Source organism: Ambystoma mexicanum, chromosome 13, assembly GCF_040938575.1.
Source record: "Ambystoma mexicanum isolate Mex_15411 chromosome 13, UKY_AmexF1_1, whole genome shotgun sequence".
Taxonomy (NCBI): Eukaryota; Metazoa; Chordata; class Amphibia; order Caudata; family Ambystomatidae; genus Ambystoma; species Ambystoma mexicanum.
In genome coordinates, this window is record NC_090938.1 from 282,702,650 (window position 1) to 282,727,470 (window position 24,821).

At 46.4% G+C, this 24,821-nt stretch overlaps 1 protein-coding gene across 1 annotated transcript in view; it reads left to right on the top strand.

The window, feature by feature from the left end:
* NUTM1 (NUT midline carcinoma family member 1) overlaps positions 1–24,821 on the top strand; it is a 308,696-nt gene that overhangs the window by 252,193 nt on the left and 31,682 nt on the right. The window contains exon 3 of the mRNA XM_069632625.1: positions 12,746–12,858. Coding sequence (XP_069488726.1) covers positions 12,746–12,858 — 113 coding nt within the window. The remainder of the gene's footprint in view (positions 1–12,745; positions 12,859–24,821) is intronic.

The following is a 24,821-nucleotide window of genomic DNA, read 5'->3' on the forward strand; positions in this document are numbered from 1 at the left end:
CAATTTGAGAATATAAATAAAGAACTATAACCAGTTACAAGTAACAATCTGCAACAACCCAACAGAAAGAACATTAGCCAGAAACAACAAGTAAACACTGAAAACACAGAAATAAATGTACTGTTCCAAAAAAACAAAAAAAGGTTTTTTTTAATACAACATGGATTTTTTTTTCCCCATGACACAATGATTTAAACAACAAACACAGAAACTGAGCAAATTGCACAGAACACTGGTTTGTAAAGTACTAAATATGAGGGTCGAAATGAAGCAAAAATGTCTATTATTCAATGTTATAAGTTTTTATAAACTACCGACACTAACATGATCTTTTCTTTTATCACAGAAATTGACAAATAATATATGTGCTCCAGTTACCAAACCAAACAGTAAGTATATTATAATAAATACAACTCATAAATACTGCTCCATAACACAACCATTGAAGCAAACATGTAACCGTACACCACAATACAAAATGTTTACTTCCATGGATATGTTATACTGCAGTGCTTCTTACCAAACTCTAAAATCTTAATGACATGACGTAGCCAAAACTTCACATACAAACTATACAACTCAAACAGTACATAAACTGTAGATTTACAAATATTTCATACATATTCCATTATATCGGTCTGATCTATGGGTGTGATATGCTGCGGTGGTTGTGGCCAGGTCCTAGAGTCTTGGGTGCATGGCCTACAACCTACAGCCTTTGGCCATGCACCCAAGACTCTAGGCCCTGGCCACAACCACCGCAGCATATCACACCCATAGATCACAACCATAGAATCAAATATTTTACCATACCATATGGCCATTTTTTATGACTGCGGACATCACGCGTGTTCTAAGAACAGTTTTATTTTGCTTACATACAGCACGGATAGGTATAGTGTCCTTAGGACACCTCAATTTTGTTTAATTACGGACATCCCGAACATCGCGCGTGTTCTAAGAACAGTTTCAACTTGCCTGCAGACAGTACGGACAGAAAGAGTGTCCTTAGGACACCTCCATTTTGGTTAATTACGGACATCCCGGACACCGAATGTGTTCTTAGAACAGTTTCAACTTGCATGCGGACATTACGGACAGGTATAGTGTCCTTAGGACACCTCCATTTTGTTTAATTATGGACATCCCGAACACTGCGCGTGTTCTTAGAACAGTTTCATTTTGCTTGCGTACAACACGGACAGGTATAGTGTCCTTAGGACACCCCCCTTTTGACTAGTTACGGACATCCCGGACAGCGCGGCTGTCCGCGGACAAGACAAACACAACGGGGCTGCCTGCCACCTAAATAAATACAGCATTTCACCCATCTCTTACACCCCCACCCTCCCCAAACACTCTTACACACCAACACACTTGCCAAAGTGGTATTTCTCCCCCATTTGTCAATGCACTGTCCGCGAATGTCCGCGGATCCAAGATGGGGGCGCATCAAAACAATCTGATGCACTTCACGTTCCTCACCACCCAATCAGCGAACACGTCATATGTCCGCGGACATAATGCGAGCCGCTTAGTCAATCGGTGTCCTGTCCGCGGAGTGAACAGGGAAGCATGTCTGCGGAGCGGATATAGATATCACACATTTTTTTTGACCTACTTTCTGGTTATTTTTTAAAAAACTACTGGACGGATTTTCACCAAATTTACAAAAGCACGCATTCGGGACCAAGCCGCTGCTCCTGCCGCAAATTTGGTGAAAATTCCTCCAGCGGTTTGGCCTGTAGGCGTGAGCAAAGTTTTTTCCCCATTCAGTCTATGGGAAAAAAATAAGTTTTGGAACCCCCCCTATAACTTCGCTCCCCCTGGACGAATCCTCACCAAACTTTGCAAAAAACATTCAGAGTGGGCCGTATACTTCTTTTACAAAGTTTGGTGAGGATTCGTCCAGGGGGAGCAAAGTTATAAGCCGCCCAAAAAGTGCTCTTCCTATGGGATTAGCAACTTAACCATAACTACACAGCCACTACTGTGGCTTTAGTGTATATATATATATATATATATATATATATATATATATATATATATATATATATATATATATCATTATAAGGGACCCATAGTGCATATACTAGTGGATAGTAGCAACACTCAACACTCAATACATCCAATCCTCCCACATGGGTTTTTGAATGGTTTCCACACCCCAAAGAATTCCTTCTTGGTTCAGGGAGAATGTAAACGGCCCAAGAATATCACCTTCCGCTCACAGGGATCCATAACCATGTCAACTCTATAAAGAACATCAATCTAAAAATCAACCAAACATTCTCTTGCATTCCCCGAATATAAGGAACATAAGGACGTTGAAGCAGCTGCCTTTATTACAAGCCCAGCAGATATCGGACAAGCTCAGCTTACATAGCAACACCCTTGCTGGTGAACAATATAGCCTTTAAAAAATCTTCTGCTGGCACAGTCTTAGATTGAAGTCTATTTTCATATATTTCAAGTTAGAACACACTATACCCCAAAGGGATTGCCTGATCACCACTCCCAGCTCTGCCTCCAAAATTTTCTTATAAAGGCATTCCAAAACACAAACAGAATCTCCTGTCCCCAGTAACATAGAAACATGATGAGCTAAACTGAGAGTGTACATCATCACCACACCATGCACCTCTACATAGTGTATCAAATATGTTAGTCATTCTATGTACTTGGTTCTTTCACCTTCCCACAATTTGTACTTAAAACACAGGAAATCAAAAGACAGCAAGGAGCCACCTGCCCAAACATTGCTAATCCACTTGTGTCAATTCCGTTTTTTGTTATGAGACTTCTGAGATGGATTGTTCCATAAAATGCGTCCTCATGCAGCAGGTATTCTCCCCTATATCTATCACTGCAGACCTATACTGCTCAACTGCTTGGGCTACCATGGGCAAAACCTATCTGTTACTGATACACTTGTTCATCGACAAAAACGCAACCTGTCGAGTTGGGCCACCAATCCATGTTCCAGATAAAGCCACCTTCGCCATGCTCAGTGAGACATACTTTAAAACATCCTCATGCTTGTGCCTCAGTGAGGGGTAACCAACCACCCCTTCGTCCAGACTTCTTTGAAGACTTCATCTGCACATCACTTTCAATTTCCCATCCCACATGAATTTTCTAAAGACTACCTCTGTCGAGTGCGCAACCCTTCTGTATAGTCGTAGTGGAACCATATTAAAAACATAAAGCAACCTAGGTAGCATTATCATCTTAATAACATGTCTTTTATGCCACAAGCAGAGCTGCAATTTACTCCATCTCTGACAGTCTTCATAATTGAGTAGTTCCCTTGCATGATAGTCTTAATTTTCCTTAACATTGAAATGTCTAAGTATTTAAATTCCTTTCATGTCCACTTAATATTGAAGTCATCAAAGAACATCAGTGACACAACACAGAGTTCTGACCCACCTGTGTTTTATTCAGATTTTCTTTAAAATATGCGATAAGCCCAAATTTCACCATTAGTTCAAAAAGGACTTGCGTAGACATACTCATAGTGTTTGACAGCAAAAATAGTGAGTTATCTACATATAAAATGCATATAGATGCTTATAGATGTATAATCTTTTTATCTAATCCCAGCAAAACCTTCATGTCCTCAAACTGCTACAGCCAATGGTTCAATTGCATTATTGAACAAAAAAAGCCAAAAAGGAGGCAGCCCTAACGAGGCCTCTCTGCAAACAAAAACTGTCTGAGACCAGACCATTAACCACAATGTTAGCACATTGATGATCATGCAAAGCTTCAAACAATGGAATAAAGAGGGTGGTGTAATTAACTTTCTATCAAGCCTGGTTTTAGATGGCCCCGATTCCTGGTCACCCTGCTCTCACTCCTCCTCCTCACCTGATGCTTCGGGTTCCGGTTTTGCTCCGAACCTCTTCTGCCACAAGGTTTTTGTTTTTGCTGTGCAGATAAGGTCGGCCGCGAGAGGAAGCCACCCTGACCCTTAGAAAAGAGGTCTAGGAGGGGCACTCCTTCCGCAGCAGACTGGTCCGGGGAAAAAGCCTTACGGCATAAAAAAACCCTTTGCCAATCGGCGGTCCTCGCTTTCTTTGGTGTATTGCAGAGGAGATCCGGTGTGATGCTTGTGTTTCCAATGTAGGAGTACCCTGGTCGTTTCCAGCAATCATGCACAAAGCGGTGAGAAGGTAAGTAGGGGGTATGCAGGCAAAGCGAGGGTGATGAGAACATGGAGTAGAAGGCCGGAAAAGAGAAGGGACCGCTGGGACAGAGCAGAAAGCAAGACGAACAGGGGAGGGGAAAGAAATAGGTACGAGCAAAGGAAAAAACATCGTGTCAACCCGAAAGCCTGAACGCGAAGTTTGCAACGCGTCGGCTTCCGGGTTGAATGCCAGAAAAAAAGGCTTGCGACAGCGTAGCCTGAAAGGCTAGACCGTCACAATACGGTGCGTGGGAGCGTGGCGGCAAACTCAATGGCGGCTCATACGCCAATGGGGCCACAACCGCCAGCTTCCACGGTTTGTGACAGTATACCCCCCTCCCAGACCTATACCACCAGGTTTACCCAGATGGAGTCTATGAAAGCGTCGGGTAAGAATAGGAGCATGAATGTGGGAGACAGGTTCCCAGGAATCCTCGGAACGAGGATAACCTTTCCAGGATACTAAATACTCCAGCCGGCCCCTTCTGTATCTGGAATCCACTATGGCCGCTACCTCATACTCCTCTGGGGAGGATGGCACAGGATCCGGTATCCCTTTCTTACTAATGGAGGGGGTGTCCGGATCCACCGGACGAAGGAGGGAGGAATGAAAAACTGGGTGTATGCGATGCATACTCTTAGGAAGCAGCAATTTATATGACACGAGGTTAACCCTCCTAGAAATCTTAAAAGGTCCCAAATAACTAGGAGCTAATTTGGATGGATGGAGCCACCGAGGCAGGAACTTAGTAGATAGCCATACCCGATCCCCTTCCTTCCAATCGGGACAGGGGATTCGAAATCGATCAGCCTGTCCCTTATATCTCCTTCGAGACTGAAGTAAATTCTGCTGAGCCACCTTGTGGGCTGAGGCTATGTCTGCCAAAGTGGATTCTATAGTAGGGATGGTGGTAGGGGGATTACACACTGGAAGAATGCCACGAGGATGCATTCCGTAAGTGCAGAAAAAAGGGCTAAGGCCTGTGGCAGTGTGTATGGCATTGTTATATGTGAATTCTGCTGTCGATAATAAGGCTACCCAGTTATCCTGCAAGCTATTGGTATAACACCTAAGGTACTGCTCAAAGGAGGCATTGAGTCTTTCGGTCTGGCCATTGGTTTGAGGGTGGAAACCAGAGGAGAGTGCCCGCTCGATACCTAACCGTTGACATAAGGCTCCCCAGAAACGAGAAGTAAACTGGCTGCCTTGATCGGATATTATTTTATCAGGCAGACCGTGTAACCTAAATATCTCCTTGAGAAATACCTCAGCCATCTCCGATGCGGATGGAACCCCTGCAAGCGGAGTGAAGTGAGCCAGTTTGGAGAAAGAATCCACCGTAACCATCAGACAAGAGAACCCTTGGGACGGAGGTAAGTCGACTATGAAATTTGTTGAAATCTGAGACCAGGGACGAACAGGTGTCTCAGATTGCACAAGCAAGCCATAGGGTTTATGAGTGGGATTTTTACTCTTAGCACAAACCTGACAGGTACGGCAGTACTTCTTAACGTCTCGAGTGAGAGAGGGCCAGAAGAAAGAACGGGATATTAAATCAAAAGTGCCTCGTATGCCTCTATGACCTGAAGTAACGTGGTCATGACCCCATTTCAGGATCTTTTGTTGTAAAGGCTTTGAAGGGATGCATAGCCTCCGATCTACGAATAATAGACCCTCAGACCATCTAACCAGTCTCCGTTGGTTGAGGGGCACCTTCATCTCCAGCTCCGGTGTAGTAACAGATCTAACATCCTGGAGAAAGGAGGTAATAACCCCCACTACCCGGTTGCGGGGAAACATGTACTCTAAGGGCGGAACCAACTGAGCAGCTTGTGAGTCTCGCCTGGATAAAGCATCTGCCAGGCTATTTTGGGTGCCAGGAATGTACGTGATAGAGAAATCATATTGGCTAAAAAAATGGGCCCAGCATGCCTGTCTGGAATTGACACATTCCATGTTCCTGAGCACCTGCAAGTTCTTATGGTCAGTGCGCAGTATAACCAGATGGGCACTTCCTTGTAACAGGTGCCTCCATTCTTCACACGCTGTCTTGAGGGCCAACAATTCCTTTTCTATTACTGAGTAATTCCTTTGGTTGCTGAGAGGGTCCTGGAGAGATAGGCCACTGGGTGTTCTTCTCCGTCCTTAGATTGTAAGAGTACAGCTCCCAAAGCACTTGCAGAGGCATCTGCTTCAACTATAAAAGGTTGGGTCTGGTCTGGCTGATGCAGGACAGGAGCGGTACAGAAAATCTTCTTTAAACTCTGGAAAGCTTGGTCAGTCCAGACAAAGTTTCTGGCCTCTTTCTTGAGTAAAGCTGTGATAGGCAGTACAATTTGGGAAAATTGTCTAATGAATTTTCTGTAAAAATTAGCCAGACCCAAAAACCTTTGTACATCTTTCTGGGAGGAGGGAGCGGGCCACTCCAGGATGGCAGACACCTTCCTGGGATCCATCGAGATGCCTTCTTGGGAGAGGATGTAACCTAAGTAAGGAACTGAGGAGGTACTGAATACACATTTCTCGGGTTTGACCAGGAGGTGTTGAGATTGAAGACGAAGGAGAACAGTCTTCAGATGTTGGGCATGTTCTTGTGGAGAAGATGAAAATACCAAGATGTCATCGAGGTAGACAATAGTGTTCACATACAACAGATCAGAAAACAGACGTTCCATAAACCGTTGAAAGATTGCCGGGGCGTTGACTAACCCAAATGGCATGACTCTGTACTCAAACAAACCAAAGGGAGTTCTGAACGCGTTTTTCCATTCATCCCCTGTTCTTATGCATAGAAGATGGTAGGCACTCCGTAGATCTAATTTCGAAAAGATGGTCGCTCCTTGAACGGCCTCCAAAATGTCAGAGATCAGGGGCATAGGATAGCGATCACGAACAGTGACCCTATTCAGACCCCTATAATCAATGAAAGGTCGTAGCTCAGATGAGTCACGTTTTGGAATGAAGAAAAGAGGGGCTCCAGCTGGGGATCTTGAAGGCTGGATAAGCCCATTGGTTAAATGGGAATCCAAGTAGGTGCGTAGGACCTTCTTTTCCGTAATGGTAATGGAAACATGCGCCCGAAAGGCACTAAGGCATCTGGTACCAATTCTATGGCACAATCCTCCGGGCGATGGGGAGGTAATTCCAAAATTGGATTATCACTAAAGACTTCCCGGAAGTCAGCCAAATCAGGGGGTACACTACAAATGTCACATGCTTCTTTGCGTTCGGGAGTCAGGATCTGCACAGTCTCTTTAAGTATCCACGATAAACAATTTTGCCTACAAAATACAGACTCAAAGGACATAGTGTTACGGGTCCAATCGATGGCTGGATTGTGTTTCCTAAACCAGGGGATACCCAGGATGATGGGGAAATGGGCGGCCCGGATAAGATCAAACTGTAGTTGCTCCGTGTGTTGAAGTATGAGCACCTTGAGAAGTTCAGTAGAGTGGGTTATGGGACCTGATGACAGGGGTGACCCATCTACCCCTTCCACTTTTTGGATGTCTTCCCGCTTCAGCAGGGTGAGCCCTTGTTGGTGTGCCCACTGGGTGTCCATAAAAATTCCTGCGGCGCCGCTATCCAAAAGGGCCATGGTATGGAGTACTGAGGTTGGAGTTTCCAGTCGAATGGCCACCACCATAAGACGCGAATCCATGGTGTCAGTGGGTGAGGATATGGTTACCGTGACATAGGGACTTGGAGTTAGACCTCGGAGACTCGTCCCCATTAGTTCTGAGGTTGATCGTTTCCCGCTCTCCTAGGGGGTACATCCGGACAGCTACGAAGCAGGTGAGAATTTGACCCACAATACATGCAGAGGCCTGACTCTCTCCGTCTTCTTCGCTCGTCTGAAGTCAAAGGAGCTCGAGCAGCCCTTATCTGCATTGGTTCTTCATTATTACTTCGGGGAGGCAACGTAGGCAGGGAGGAGGCACCAGGAGTGTGGGGCACAGGGGGCTTATGCTTCCTTCGTTCTACCCTTCGTACATTCAGCCGGTAATCAATCTGGAGCACGAGAGACATCAAATCCGATAGGGTGGTAGGTCGGGCGATGCGGGCTAGTTCGTCCTTGATCTCCTCCTTGATACCACGACGAAATATGGTATATTGAGCCCGTTCTGGCCAACCTGCTTCTGTGGCAAGTCTCTTGAAAGTGGAAATATACGTGAGTAAATCACTAGACCCTTGCTGAACATCTAGGAGTTCTTCAGATGCTAGATGCGTGATTTCGGGTTGCTCAAAGGTTTGCCTAAGCCGGGTCAGGAAAGCCCCATAGTCACGGGTGACGGGATCGTTGTTTAGGACTTGCGGTGTTGCACAGGCTAGGGCATTTCCAGTCATGTTGGATACCATAAATCCGACCTTGGTGTGATCAGAAGAAAAGGTCTGGGGGCGAAATGCGAAATAAATGGAGCATGCTTCAATAAATTCTTTCAACTTCTTGGGGCTCCCGTCAAATTTGCCTGAAGACAAAGTCATAGGAGATAAGTCGATCTCACGAGTCTCTCGGGTAGCTATCATCTGTCTTAGAGCGGCGTTGTCAGCCTTAACATTCTGTAGTTCTACATTCATAGCCTGAACTGCAGTGACCAGTTCTTGGATCTGTTCAGGGGTGGCCATTGCTACACTTTGGCGTTGCAAACTATCAAGCCCGGTTTTAGATGGCCCCGATTCCTGGTCACCCCGCTCCCACTCCTCCTCCTCACCTGATGCTTCGGGTTCCGGTTTTCCTCCGAACCTCTTCTGCCACAAGGTTTTTTTTTGCTGTGCAGATAAGGTCGGCCGCGAGAGGAAGCCACCCTGACCCTTAGAAAAGAGGTCTAGGAGGGGCACTCCTTCCGCAGCAGACTGGTCTGGTGAAAAAGCCTTACGGCATAAAAAACCCCTTTGCCAATCGGCGGTCCTCGCTTTCTTTGGTGTAATGCAGAGGAGATCCGGTGTGATGCGTGTGTTTCCAATGTAGGAGTACCCTGGTCGTTTTCAGCAATCATGCACAAAGCGGTGGGAAGGTAAGTAGGGGGTATGCAGGCAAAGCGAGGGTAATGAGAACATGGAGTAGAAGGCCGGAAAAGAGAAGGGACCGCTGGGACAGAGCAGAAAGCAAGACGAACAGGGGGGGGGGAAGAAACAAGTACGAGCAAAGGAAAAAACAGCGTGTCAACCCGAAAGCCTGAACGCGAAGGTTGCAACGTGTCGGCTTCCGGGTTGAATGCCAGAAAAAAAGGCTTGCGACGGCGTAGCCTGAAAGGCTAGACCGTCACAATACGGTGCGTGGGAGCATGGCGGCAAACTCAATGGCGGCTCATACGCCAACGGGGCCACAACCGCCAGCTTCATCATTGACTGTAGCATCTTTCCATGTAAGGTATTCCATATCTGACTGATATCTGACTGATTCATACCATCATTCAAGATGGCCCTGACATTGATTGTATGAAATTGTACACTCAGTTTCCAGCCCTATCCCCCTCGCAGAGATTTGGAGTGATGACGCGCGCACGGCGTGATGACGTCGGATGTTTACATCTGACGTCATCGCGCTGACGTGCACTGACGCCGCGTCTAGGTAATAACAATGGGATGTCCGCGCTCCTTTGCATTCGTGGACTCCTTCCCGGAACACTTACCTGCAACTGAGAGGTAAGAAGCCTAACAAAATATATAAGGTTAGAGGATTTCCTTTGATTTAACTTCCACATAGTGTGGACAGGATAAGGGTTGACCCAACTTCGCTTTTTACCTACAGGTAATGCCTGCTCTGACAAGCTCACCTTCCCCCACCATTTTGGGTACTGGACTGACCACTGCATATCCTGACCTCACTCGCATGAAGGGGTGAGTGACTCACTTCTTTACCTATACAAGACTCCAATAGTAGTAACTGAGAATTACTCAGCCGTGAAGACATTTTGTAAAACTTTAATAAGCAGAATTATGGACCCATATCCTTTCCTATAGAACTTTTCAGCTCCAGCCTCTACCCGGGACCAAATCACTATACTAGGAGGGGTCACCCACCCTGATTACTGACTACTCCAGCCGGAGATACATTGAAGGGGCACCAATGAGAGGTAGAGACACATTTGATTTGTAAAAAATGTAAAAATGAGTACTCATGCACATTGCAATTGGAGAACAATAGACTAAAAGTATTCTCTGTGATTTTCTCTCTAGAGGGAAACAGATTGTCCGGAAGAACCCAGATTATGAAAACATGAAGTTTGAAAGTTATTAACATAGAATATTTTGCTCCTGAAGAAGGGAAAATTACTTCCGAAACGTGTTGAGCTATTTCGAACAGTAGTTAGGCCTCTACTGCACCTAAAATGCATATATTTTGTGATTGAAGACATGACACTATATGATGATCAACAATTGGTAATATTGCTGAATATAAACTGGCATGTATTAATAAATTGTATTTTTCTACTGAAATCAATAACCAAGTGACTGCATAATTATTGCCTCTACAGATTAAGAAAGCGTGTAAATGACTATTACCAAAGTTCAGATTGAGATAACCCCAGTTGATGGCTAATTAGCCAGTTACTCTAAGTCAACTCTAAGTTAATCCTCTTTGCTGTGTAAGCAGTTCAGACCAGAAATGGAGTACTGAAACAGATCCTCAAGAGTATTAGAGAAACATTTTGAACAATTGATTGCCACTGGCAATAACCTGAGTGTGCAGGGGAGGCAAGTGATCCACAACCCGTGGACACTTCCTTTTCCTTATTTTGTACCATTGCCTAGTGTCAAGGCAGTGTTTTTCTCCTCTGCGCCTCACTAAATATCTAACCCTGTAGAAACGTTTGTTAAAACTTGGTGTGCATACTGTGTTCCCATTCTTTGTGTGTTAAAACTAACCACAGTGCACAAGTCTGGATCATTCCCGTGGACACGGCTTGTATTCAGAAGCTCCCTGCTATTGTCATTTTCATGCCTGCCTCTCACAGAACCAAATTGATTGTGATGGAGCAACTGCAGTATCACACCATCCAGCCCCATAGCAAAGATTTTAGATAAAAGCTTTCCATCTTATTGAGTAATGATATTGGTTGTAAGTTGGCACAGAAGGTGGTGGATTTATCAGGCTAGGGAATTGGTGTAAATCACAGTCATAAACTGCTGAAGAGCACAGAACCGACAGGTTTCATTAAAGAAACTCTCTAAGACTGGGAAAAGAACATGGCCAAATTTATTTTAGAACTGTATCAGAAAACCATCCAGACGAGAGCATTCACAGACAAATTTGCATCTAAGGTCACCCTATTTACCTGATCCAACATAGGCACCACCAAATCTGCAAAGAAGTCCTCTAATGCCTGATGATATAGAACAGAATCAGCAGAGTAGAAAATTGAATAATAGTCAAAAGAACGTAGTGGTTATACCATGATCTTGTCTACCAATCTCTTTAGATGAGAGGCCACTAGCCTACCCACTGTATCTCAAAACTCATCATCGGCCTGCCTGGGATAGAAAACTCCCCCTCAGCCTCCTGATGCAATAAAAAATGCAGCTTATTGATAAATGTTCAAAGGGCATTCAGATTAGCTTATGTACGTTAGATGCAAAGTCCACTTCTGCAGAACTCAGGGAGAACTCTAAATCCTCTGTCTCTTTGTTTTCACCTTTGCAAAAAAACAGATATGTCCTCTAACTGTTGACTTAAGGGCATACCAAAATATAAAATAGTCCTCTACTCAATCATGGACTTATTTATAAGCGGTTTAATAATATCTTCTATAGATTCCATAAAACTATTATCTGACAGTAGATGCATATTTATCCTCCAGAGTTTATGACCAGTGCCACCCACTTCAGGGTCTAGATCCAGCAACACATAGGTATGATTCTAAGCACTTCGTGATTTGGAGCTAGAACCCTATTACTAGTATATAATACAATTTCACATGACAATACATTTTATACAGGGCAACAAAAACCCTGTAGGCCCAGAAGTATGTGGAAGTTAATGGAAGATATGCTTACTGTCACCAGACAGGGTAGGGTGGAGGCTTCAGTGGAAGGCATCATTGAATGGGGAAAACCCACCAGACAAAGGAGTAGCAAAGTTGGGTAAGTTGCTTTTTAAGCAAGGAAGCTGAGCCTTTGAAGTTTTACGTATAGTCAAATTGTGACAATACCAATGTGCGTCATGTAAGTAGCCAGTGAAAATATGACTTTCTATTTGGTGTCCAAAATAGGTGAAGGTGCTGACGTATACAAACACGTATACTCTAATCTCAAAATGTGAATACTAAAGCAAATGAGAACTTCATAACTGTTCCTGATTGAGCAGCAATGAATCATTCTCTTGGCTAGATGTGTAGTTAAACATTGAAGATGTATTTTGAGTATAATGATAGAATCAAGCTAATTAAAAGCAGATAATAAACATATGAGGCTAAGAGACATAACAGGCTGCATATCACTCGCCCATTTAGCCACCGGTTGAGTGCTTAGAGCATTGTGGTGGTGACAAGGTGACTCTAGCTAGTGTGACATGTTGTTTTCTATGTGTCGGGTCGTTTCCCACTGTTTAGATTCATGGAATTTGAGGAAGAAGAGGTGCAGCTACAGAAGGTTCAGTTTAGCGCTGAAGGGCAAGCCCAGAAGACAGACTCTACAACTGCCATTGAAGCCAACAAACAGCAAGGTAGGGATCGGAAACAGCTGCAGCATCAAACCAAAGAAAATGAAGGAAACACCTGCTTGATCCTACTTGATACCTATGACATCAGAGATGTGTCACTGTAATGGTCCTGAAAACCTCAACCAAGTCCCCATCAGTGACCATACACACTTCATTAGTCACAGGATGTTGCCAATCCGCAGCCCTTGTACAAGTCTCACTGATTCCTTATGTTTGCATAATGCCTATCAACCAACCTGCATCAGTGGAGGCACCTTGATATGATGCCGCGTTGCATTCACACTCTGTCCCTGTCCAAAAGGCCCCACTTGGTCCATGATACCCTGTATGTAGTGACCTCGTGGAAAGGCTGGTTTCATACCAACTAAGCTGACAGCATGTAACATAGACTCCTGTGGGTTGCCCACGGCAAGCTTCAACCCACTAGACCGTATCCCATATGCATGGCTCTTGTTGTCCCCCTGCCCCACTATCTTGCAACCTTTTGGCAAGTTGGGTGTCAGTTTGAAGACTGCCGCCAGATCCCCAATGCCACAAGTCTTTCGACAATGTTATATCTACTCCAACTGCCTCCTGAAGCTTGAGCGGACATAGGCAAAGCTTCCTGGGAGCCCCCAACCCATTCACGCCCTTCCCCTGATCAACATACTTTCCTGAGCCAAGTATCAAATGCTCCTCTCCTCCCCTCTTCTGAGCATCATTTGCTATGCTCCAACCAGTAGACACATTCTCCCATTACCCATGGCTTGCCTACTTATTTTGCGTCACACAAAATGTTCAGGTATGCCGGCATCTCATCCTCCTATGTCCATTCACTTCTGCCATTGACAATTAATCAAGCCCTTCATCTTCTACTTCTGTAACAGCCACCAGTCACGATACACAGTAATCCCCCATTCCTCAAAGACATATCCATGTTTAAAATGCTCCTCTGGTGCAGCACGAAAACCAGGTTTCTCCTAACCATAACCAGCATCTACAGAGTTTAGCTAGGCTCAAAGTCTCTAGAAACATAAGACACATTCACAGTACAGAAATATTGACGTGCACTTATCACTGTGATCAGATATTGGCCAAGTGTGGGGCACCGCTATGCAATATGATAAATTGTGACTTATTAAAGGAAGACTGTAGATGATCGTCTGGCAGTTGATCAATCTCCTAACTCTCCTTTTAGTTTTCTACAGCAAAAGAAATGCAACATTTAATGTCCTCCACTGCAACCGCTTTCCCACCCGCTTGTCCTCCTTTCTAATTACTATGAGGATTGTCATCATCCTTGGTTCCAAGGTCTGAGAAACAATTCAACCGAGTATTGCAGTCAAGAAGAAAGAGTGTATGCACAAGATTGGTTGAGTTTAACTCCGCCCAAGATTGGTTGAGTTTAACTCCACCCACCTTGTACCACTTCTGCATTTCATTCACCAGTCTTTCTTTTCCTCTCATGGACACTGGGTGCTTTTTAGCCAACCTGCACTTCCCATAATGTATTCATTCTTTTTACAGGGACATTTCTTGTTGGCAATACTCCCTAGGAATGGCCTTCTGCTTGATCTTCCTTTTTCATTGATGACATTAATGCGTGGGGTTTATTACTTGAGTATCTTTCTCTTGCAATTACACCAAGGCTGACACGCACAATCTGCCCTTTCATTAATGGATCCACAGCGCCCTCACTAAATTACTTATTATGTGACTGTCTGTCCAAAAGCTCATTTGTAATTTCACTCTTTACATATGAAGAGTTACACAACAGTCTGGCACCGCAGCATTCTACGCTCGTTGGAGAAGAGAATATCAAAGTTGTCAGTATTTCCGCACAAGCGCAGAGAAAGAGAGAGTCAGCATAGAAAGGTCCAGCACAGAGAGAGAGTGCAGAGAGAGAATGCCAAGAGACAGAGTGGACACAGAGAGGGTGCAGAAAGAGGGAGAGTGAGCACTGGAGAGATAGACAGTGAGGAGAGAGCGACAGACAGCATAGACAGTGTTAGGCAATATTGTATGCAGTACCCTCTGGGTGCACTACAACAACTCTGACCTCCTGGCAATAGGAACCCAACCTTTGGTATAAATCTGTACTACACAGGTTGGTACCGTGATTGAGCAGCCAGGCTTATCTCAAGAGGGGTCAATGTGAACTGTAGGGGAGTTACACAGAGATTCACAGTCACAAGTATTCAAATAAACACTTGCACACAAGGTTTCTTGAATAAACAATTATTCATTTATTTATCAGACAGTTAGGGTAGTCCTTCTTCAGAAGGGAGCAATATAACAGTAACACTCAAATATACCTTACTAAAATACACACTCTTAATATCTCCAAATTAGTGAGTACCCTTTTGGGATGGCCCACGGACACAATCTACACCCTCGGGAGACTTCAATAGCTAGGGTGCTGGGGACATTTATATATCACTGTTGTATTTAGGAGTAAGTCAAAGAAAAAGGTTATTTTTAACAAATATTCTTAAGCAGGCAAATACTTTCAGATCCCCTAAGAAGAGTCATTCAGGACAACAAGCTAAGCCGTAGTCAATGGGCAAAGGTCTATATGAGCTGAAGCACTTATTTGCAGGTAAGTAAAAAAAGTCATTGCACAATGTTTTAGAAGTCGTTGAAGAAAAACAAGAATCAATGTAGGGCCACAAGCTGTTATACTTGTGAGTAGTAGAAGATGTAAGCAACTCTACAGCAAGAGGTAAGTTCTCTCAGACTTTTACAGTACCTTTGTATAGAAGAAAAAGTGTAGCAGATGACTGTGTTCCTTCGCAGCTCTGTAGATCTCACTGTTCCTGAGCCTCAGTCGTGGGGTCAAGAGGGAGGACTCCTGCACTGCAATGGGACGGTCACCGCTCGCAACCAGCAATCTTTCCAAAAAGGGTCACTTCAGTGTTTCAGCTCCTGGCGACTACCGCAAATAGCAACACAGCGGTTCCTGGCTGTCGAGATGGGCTTTCCTTGCTTCTGGGGTCCCGCACTCTGTTGAGGGGGCTCAGATTCAGTGAGTCCTGCTTCCTGGGAGTCCAGAGGATCTTCCTGGAGCTCTTGGCCAGCTTAAAAGCAATTCACACAATCTGGTGTTCCTCTCCCTGGCGTTTCGGTTTCCAACAGCAACTCTGTGGAGAGTCAACCAGCTCAGAGAGAATGAGAGAGAATGTCCAGGTGGCTTACTTACGAATTGATTGGTCCCACCAACTCAAGGGGAGAAGTCGTCCTTGCAGAGGCTTCTCTGTCGATACGAATTTGGAGTTTCAGCACAGCAGCAGGGCTTCACCTGGCAAACCAACAGTCCAGGAGTTGCAGCAGGCGTCCTCTTGAAGATCTTCTTCAGTTCCTTCGTCCAGTGCTCGACTCTGCCTTCCAAGCCAAAAGTCTTGCCTTTTATTCAGTTCTCTCCCATTAATTCCAGCCGAGCTGTCAGGCACACAGCCGGGTGGCTGTTCTTGCCGGACAGTCAGCCGGCCAATCACTACAGAGTGCATTTGGGTCTCCTAGGAGACTAAGCACAGGGAGTTTCGGGCCCCTCCCTCACTTCCTGCCCACCCCAGACACCCTGGAGCCAGAGGCGGGATTCACTTGTGAATCCCGCCAAAGGCAAAGCGAACAAAGGAACAAACCTGGTTTGGTGCACAGAGTAAATCTCAAGAAGGACCGTTCCACAAAGAAATGGCGAAAAAAGAAGACTGGGGCCATTTTGACAAAAATGGCACCCTTGGGTGCTTTACTGCAGCTGTGAACGCAGCCCGCGGTAAATGCACACCACTGTAGTTAAAATTAAACCACTGCCATCAGCCATTCAGTTAGGAAAGGGTAACATAAAAATGTTACATGAGAAGCTAGACAAAGGGTAACCCCTCCAGCACCCTATTGTTACAATGTAAGCAAAGTCAATTTCACTTTACTGCTCTGGGAAACAGTAGTTTATCCCAGAGAAGGTATTTAAACCTTTGGGAAATCTGAAACACTTCCCTGGGTCACTGCACTGAAGGTGGTGTGTGACACAGTGTAAAAGATGATGCCTATGGAGTTTGTCCGGCTCCCATTAAAACACATGAGAGAGTGGGGAAAGGGTCTCACTCTCTCCAGGTAAAAAGAAAACAAGTCCTCGAAATCCTGCAAAGTTGCCGGGGGTCTCTAAGGTGGAGGGAATTAGCCCATTTCTGAGAATTCTCCCTAACAGACAGACAGCGCTTAGAGACAGACAACTCAGAGACAGAGAGCATAGACACTGCATTTTTTTTTAATTATTTTTTTTATAAATGTTTATTGGTTTAAAACAAAATCTACAAACCATCATTCGGCTTTACTAATTAAGTTAAATTAACCATTTACATTATATTACATCACATCTCAATCTTCACTTCGTTAAGTAACAGATAAAAACATTTCTTATTCTTTTGCCTTGATGTCAATCAAGTCTCTAGTATTTAAACTTTGTAGGATTCCCTACAAACTGCATGCGTTTTGTTCTATGTACAGGGCCATATAAATAACAATTCATCAAATGCTGTGGAGATGATTAACCAGGCAACAGTTGAAAAATTACTTTCAAAGATTGATTTACGTGTTTTAAAACGCACAAAGGCGGATTTGTGAATAAGCACTGTTTACGCAATTAAAATTTGCTATGCGTCCACTGCCCCCTTGGCTATATGATGCAGCCAGATTGTGGCCCATTGGACCGTTTCCTAGTAGACCAACCTAAAAGGAGCCAAGGGAAACATGCATAGTTGTTTGTTAACAACACTAAAACAGGACCTGGTAGACGCAGCAACCCAACAATGCACAGATTTACCATACATGTCAATCCCTGTGCTCTCTCTCTCTCTCTCTCTCTCTCTGTGCTGTCACTCTACACTGCTACTCTCTCTGCTACCTTCCCATCTGTCTCTCTGCACTGTCACTCCTCGCCCTTTCTGTGTTATCACTCCTTCTCACTCTATGTGATGTCTCTCTCTGCTGTCTCTCTACGCACTGCCACTCTCTCTCTCTGCTCTGTCCACTCAGTCCTGTCTCTGTGCTGTCTCTCTCTGCACTGTCTCCCTCTCTGCTGCCTTTCTCCTCGCTGTTTTTCTCTCTGTGCTGTCTCTCTCAATGCAGTGTCTAAAAGGTTTCCATCCTCTGTTTATCGAGACTTACTGCTACGAGTAAGACTTAATATTGTTCCCACCAATGACATAGCTGTGGAAAGGAAACACATTTCAGAAAATGAAGCAATTTGTCGATTCTGTAAGGTGGAAGGACACATTGAAAAATTGCCACACTGGGTGCTTCATTGCCCAAAGCTGATAGCCTTACGTTCATTCCATTAAAACAAAAAAAACTCAATTGTTGGTTTCAATTGATTTTGACGAATCTTGGTGGGAATGGATGTTGATGGGAGAAAGCACCAGTCTTTGTTTAGAAATGCTTACATTTAACATTTTAAGGATGGGAAGGAACATTCCAAAAACTGCTTCTCTTCCTTTAGACACCTGTGACATGCGGAGCTGAGCGAAAGCAGGGAGGCTTCTGAACTCCACAAGGTTCAGTACCCTAAAGAACTGCATCTAGACCACAGGTAGCTCAGTGGGGTCCCACTCCGTGACCAGGTCTAATATGATATGCGGTGGAAACCTATACCTGCCATAGACCTGGTCATCAGGCATCCCAAAAAAGGCTGTTTTTCCCCATTCCACATGTTCCGCCCACTTTTTATGTGACTGCGCAAGACGGTATGCACCTTCACTGGGAGTCTCATGCAAGGCGTTTGTGGTATCGCAGTGACGTGTTGGACCTGCAGGGATTCGGCGTGTAAGCCCCACGCATTGTGTTCCATGAATCGGCGAACGGGTGCTTGCGTGTTTTGTGCATGCAAGCGCACCTTTTTCCGTGCAATTTTATTCCATGAATCGGGCCCTAAATACGTTATTTTGTTTTCCAGTCAGTCATAGAATTTTGCATTGTTTTACAATGTAGCCCTTGTTAAATTTACAGAGAGAAACCAGACTTTCTCGAGGCGCATGTCATGTCGCGAGCATGACGTAGTCAGCCATCCTCCATTGTTGTGTGGGACAGCCCGCGTTTGGGCCGTATCCAAGGGAAGTGACGTTGGGGTTAGGGAGGCAGGTGGAGAGAGAGGGGCAGTTCTGTTGTTGTGTTAAATAAAGTAGACATGTGAAAGCAGCCCCCTCTACTGCCTCATTCTCCTTACAGAAGGTGAGAGCATTCAAGGGAGTCAGGCGCCAGGTGGTACCCGAACGCATTGGGCTTCACATTGGTGACGAGGGAGGCGAACGCAAGCATGTCGCAAACTAAACTTTACCGGACTTCAGTGCTGTCAGCTAAGGGCCTGGAGGATGCTGTCGGGCTTGAGCAACGTGTGTCGGCGCGCCTCCCATTGGTAGGCCCAGCCCTCCCCCACACATAGAAGCCACACTATCCTCATCACACCGACAAGTGAGGAGGGTAGGCAAGCACCCCCCTCCTCATCAAGGGCCTTGAGTGGCCAGCTGCCAGTACAGCCAGAGCATGTGGGGAGGACAGGGAAGCACCCAATACTCATCAAGGGCCCGAGTGACCCAGCTACCATTACACCCAGTACGGGTGCCTGCAAGGGATACTGCAGCTCCCTCAGCAGCTGGCAGGGACGCCAGAAGAGTGGCAGGAAGCCAGTAGGCCACAGCGCCCCAGGTTAGAGAGTGGGACAGCATATTTAGAAGACCATTGGGTCCTGGTCCAACACAAGGTGCACCACTACCACAAGAGTAAGGACACTCCAAGACAGGCCCAAGGGTGGCCTCCATACCTACCCACCATGTCGGACCAAGAGGCCTCCTCCAAATCAGCTGATGGCACGCCGGAAGGCCGCACAGGACCGGAAAACCCATCTGGGGGTGCCTCACTGGTACTGCACCTGCCCCATGCCTTCGATCTGCACAATACCACCAATTTAGGGCCCCAATGGGCCATCTGGTTGAGGGACTTCATGCTTTATGTGGGGGCCATAGGGCTCACGGACGACGCCCGCCTGAAGAATACCTTGTCCATGGCAGTGGGACCCGCAGTACGGGACATTGTGGGGAAAATGCTCAACATAGATACTGCATCATACCGCAACCTACATGAAAAACTATCAGAATACTTCGCACCCCACACCAATATCGATAATCAGAGACATCTTCCATACACTGCGCCAGGACAAAGGGGAGTGACTCGATAACTTTGTCATGAGGCTATGCATAAAACTCAAGTACTGTGAGTTCCACTGGTGCTCGAACGAAGAGGCCCTGCGATCTGAAGTCATTGTGGGCTGCGATTCCCAAAGATTTAGGAAGAAGCTACTTCAGAAACAGAGGTCGCTTGAGGACATCTTGGCGTTAGTTCGGATGGAGGCGGCGGTGGAAATGGGGAAAATCACCATCCAACATAAACCTACAGCATCTGATGCCATAAACAAGCTGTCTACCGCGCCGAACCAAACAGGCAGACGATCAGAAGCCACGTGCTTCCGGTGTGGGTACGAGTACCCCCACACAGACGAATGCCCTGCCCTGGGACAGCAATGTGCTGCATGCAGGGGAGACAACCATTTTCGGGCTGTCTGCAAGAATTCACCAGTCCCATACCGAGCAGGCAAAGGTTTCAAGAATAACAGAGAAGTACCAGGGTATGCCCACCAGGCAACAGGCACGAAGGTGAGCCCAGAAGCCAGAGGCGGGAAGAACGAGACTACCGAAGCAGGTACTCTCAAGATGACCGTCGGCCCTCCGACGGTTCCAGGTGGAGTGGCAGAAGAAGATTTGTTTGATACATAGAGATGATCAACAAAAGAAGGGGTACTTGTGGGCTCTCAACAACAGTACCGGCACTCAACACAGCCCAGTCCTAACACTCCACGTCAATGATACCCCACTAGAGTTTCTCATCAACACTGGGGCAACAGTCAGTATCATTAGTGAAGAGGCCTACAAGGCCTTGGCCTGGCCTCCGAAGCTCAAAAAGTCAGCAGTTGACATTTACCCATATGGCTCGACCATGCCCCTACCGTACAAGGGCACCATAACGGCCTGGTACACCCATAAGACTCACGTGGCGAATATCCCGCAACATGCACTAAATACGGAAGTCAACAGTGGCTGCATACACAGTTTCAGGACAGCGGTCGACATGCGCCTGGTACACATCTTATACCAACTAATGGCCCACAAGTACTTTGCCATTTCGGAAGACGTGGAGCCAGCATTACCAGAGCTGTCCAAAGGGCTGGGGAAGCTGAAACACAGGAAGATACAATTTCACATTAACCCTGAGATTCGCTTAGTGGTCCAACATTACCGGGGAATACCTGTCAATATACAGAGGCAAGTGGAGGAGGAGTTAGACACACTCCTGCAGCAGCAGGTGATCGAGCCAGTTGCTGGCCCCCCTGCGTGGGTCTCTCCCATAGTCCCGGTGCCCAAGAAGTCGCCAGACGAATCTATATGACTGTGTATAGACATGAGGAGGGCCAACAAAGCGATCAAACACAAATGACACCAAGCGCTAAGGATCACTGACATGATCCATCTACTTCACGGAGCGAAGGTATTCTCCACATTGGACCTCACAAAAGGGTATCATCAGATCAAGATTGCACCCGAGTCTCGATACATCACCACATTCATGACTCACCTGGGGTTGTTTCAATACAAAAGACTTAGCTTTGGCATCTCGTCAGCGGGCAGAATATTTCAGGAGGAGATCCATAAGGTCATACGACACATACCCATCTGCCTCAATTACTCAGACGACATTCTGGTGTTCGGAAAGTCCAAAGAAGAACATGATGTAGCCCTGCACAGGGTGTGCTCTGCACTCGAGGCGGCAGGCCTAACCCTCATCAAAACAAAATGTGAATTTGGAAAAGGGTCGCTTCGATTTTTCAGGCACATTTTCTTAGAAAAAGGGATGAGTCCAGATCCTGACAAAGTGGCAGCACACAACATGGCACACCCCCTCAAAATACATCAGAACTACAATCCTTCCTCGGCTTGGCCCGCTACTGTTCCAGATATCTCAAGGACTATGCCACAGTAAGCAACCCTCTTCTACTACTAACCCACAAAGACCAGCCATTTGAATGGTCAAAAGACTGCGAGAGGGCATTTGAAGCAATTTGCAACATCACCCAGGCCAAGGACATGGCATACTTCGAAGCGCAAAGGAAGACCAAAGTCATAGTAGACGCCAGTCCAGTGGGGCTGGGAGCAATCCTGACGCAGAGAGACCCAGCCGACCACTCCAACATATTCATAGTAGCTTATGCCAGCAGGAGCCTTACGGCCACGGAACTGGCATACACTCAAGCGGAGAAAGAGAGTCTGGTGGTGGTATGGGCCTATGAGTATTTCCACCTGTTCTTGTACGGGAAGGCGTTCACAGTCATAACAGACCATCAGGTCCTCTTAACAATCTATGGGGACCCAACAGCTAGAATTCCCCCCAGGATAATCAAATGGGGGCTGCACCTGCAGGATTACAATTTCGACATCAAACATCACCCAGGCAAGGAGGAAAACCCTGCGGACTATTTTTCCCGCCACCTTACAGGCCTGGCCTACGCTGGGCCATCCATTGCAGACTTCTTCGGCCCTCTGCACAACGGAAACTATGTCCTTGTGCTGATAGACGAACACTCCCGCTTCCCGGATGCCCAGCTGGTTGAGAGCACGGCTGCCACATGTGTGATCCCGGTACTGGACTGCATGCTGACGACATACGGAGTACCGAAAGTTATAAAATCAGACAATGGCCCACCGTTTACCAGCCAGGACTTTCAGAACTTCACAAGGTACATGGGGTTCCAGCACAGGAAAATAACCCTGTGATGGCCTCAAGTCAATGGCATTGTCAAAAGGTTTATGGCAAGCATCAAGAGGACCCTACAGATAGCCACCATCCTCAACAAACCCTTTGAGCAAGCTCTTTATCAGCTGCTGCGAGAATACTGCCACATCCCCCCACAGCACTACAGGGCTGTGCCTCGCAGATCTGATGTTTCGAAGAGACGTCAAAACGAGGCTACCGGAAGGACCCACCCAGGGTTCGCCAACAACGCTTGAACAGCAAACGAGAGACAAAGATCAGGAAGAGAACAAGATGAAGGACTGAGCCGACAACCAAAAGCATGCCCAGGAATGTACCATTGAACCAGGAGACCAGGTAATGGTACGCCAACCAAACAGCCGGAAGGAGAACTCCACGTTTGCACCAGAACATTTGATAGTTACCCACAAAAAGGGCACTATGATTACCGCCAGTGGGGATAGATAATCGTTTGTGACGAGAAAATCATCACATTTCAAGAAGGTTATGGCCTCCCTGGCACTCGAGTGGGACAAGACATTCGACAGTCCAGATAAGAGGCACTCAGACGAACCCTACCTCGGAGATGGAGAGCAGTCTGAAGAAGATGACAGCGGGGGAGAGAGCCCTCACCCCCGCCCGTGACTAGCCTTCACACAAGGCCCCAGAGATGTTGCATAAAGCCTGAGAGACTGACTGAGGAAATGGGCTGACAAACTGTGAGTGATCCTAAGTCCTAAAAGGGGGAAGATGTCATGTCGCGAGCGCGACCTAGTCAGTCATCCTCTGTTGTTGTGTGGGATGGCCCACATTTGGCCCGTATCCAAGGAAAGTGAGGTTGGGATTAGGGAGGCGGGTGGAGAGGGAGGAGCAGTTCCGTTGGTGCGTTAAATAAAGAAGACATGTGAAAGCAGCTCTGTCTACCTCCTCGTTCTTCTCATCGAAGGTGAGAGCATTCAAGGGTGCCAGGGGCCATGTGGTCCCCGAGCGCATTAGGCTTCACAGCGCACGCAGAGTGTTGTGACATTAAACACAGCGGTGTATTTCTTTGATGTTGAAGTGCACTCTCCTTGTCTCTCTGGCTCGGAGTTTGCAGCAGTGCCGTGGCTCTGCAGAGTCCTGGGCACGGGGGAAACAAGCTTCCTGCCCTCCTTCTGAAATCGCGCCCCATGCTCCAAATTCCTGCCTCCTCCTGCCACACTCCATCTCCGTTCCCTCAGAATGCTGGCCTCCACCTGGTAACACGTGCCCGCCCCTTTCTTTGAGTGCCAGTCCTCGCAGCACTGCAGGATAATACAGGGAATGCATGTATGGCAGTAGGATTAGGGGTGACCAACTACCTGGCACTGATACTCATTCTGGACAAAAAGTCAAGTTTACACACAGGTATGTATCCTGGGCAAAGTACAGAAACAAACAATACATCTTGGTGTAGCGCCGGGTGGGTGGGGTATCCAAGTGAGCATGGCTACGAACACTGCCAAACAGTGCCTCCCTCATGCTGCCATGGGGTCACAAAAGTCAGAATCGCCACTCTAAATTATACACATACAGAAAGGACATAGACATAGTATGTTACAACAACAACAAAAAGCCTTTATTTACTCTTGAAGTTTTTGGCACTGTCTCATCTCCTCTGTCATTGCAGTCTGCCACTACTTTGGCATTTTATGGGCAATCAGTGTCTCAAGTTCAGTTCTTGTGATCTGTGCCTCCTTGGTCATTTTATTGTGAATTATGGTCTCAAGTTCAGTTCTGTGATCCTCGTTGTTTGGTCCTTCCAATCTCTGGTCTGTCAGTCATCTGGCCCATCACGTCTCTGGTCCTCTGGCCCGTCACCTCTCTGGTCCACCACTCGTCTGGTCCTCTGGCCCGTCACCTTTATGGTTAGCTGCTCATCTGGTCATCTGGCCCATCACCTCTCTGGTCTGCTGCTCATCTGGTCCTCTGGCCTGTCACCTCAATGGTCCGCCGCTCATCTGGTCCTCTGGCCCGTCACCTCTCTGGTCCCCTGCTCATCTGGCCAGTCACCTCTCTGGTCCGCTGCTATTCTGGTCATCTGACCCGTCACCTCTCTGGTCCGCTGTTCATCTGGTATGTCACCACTCTGGTCTGCGGTTCATCTGGTCCTCTGGCCT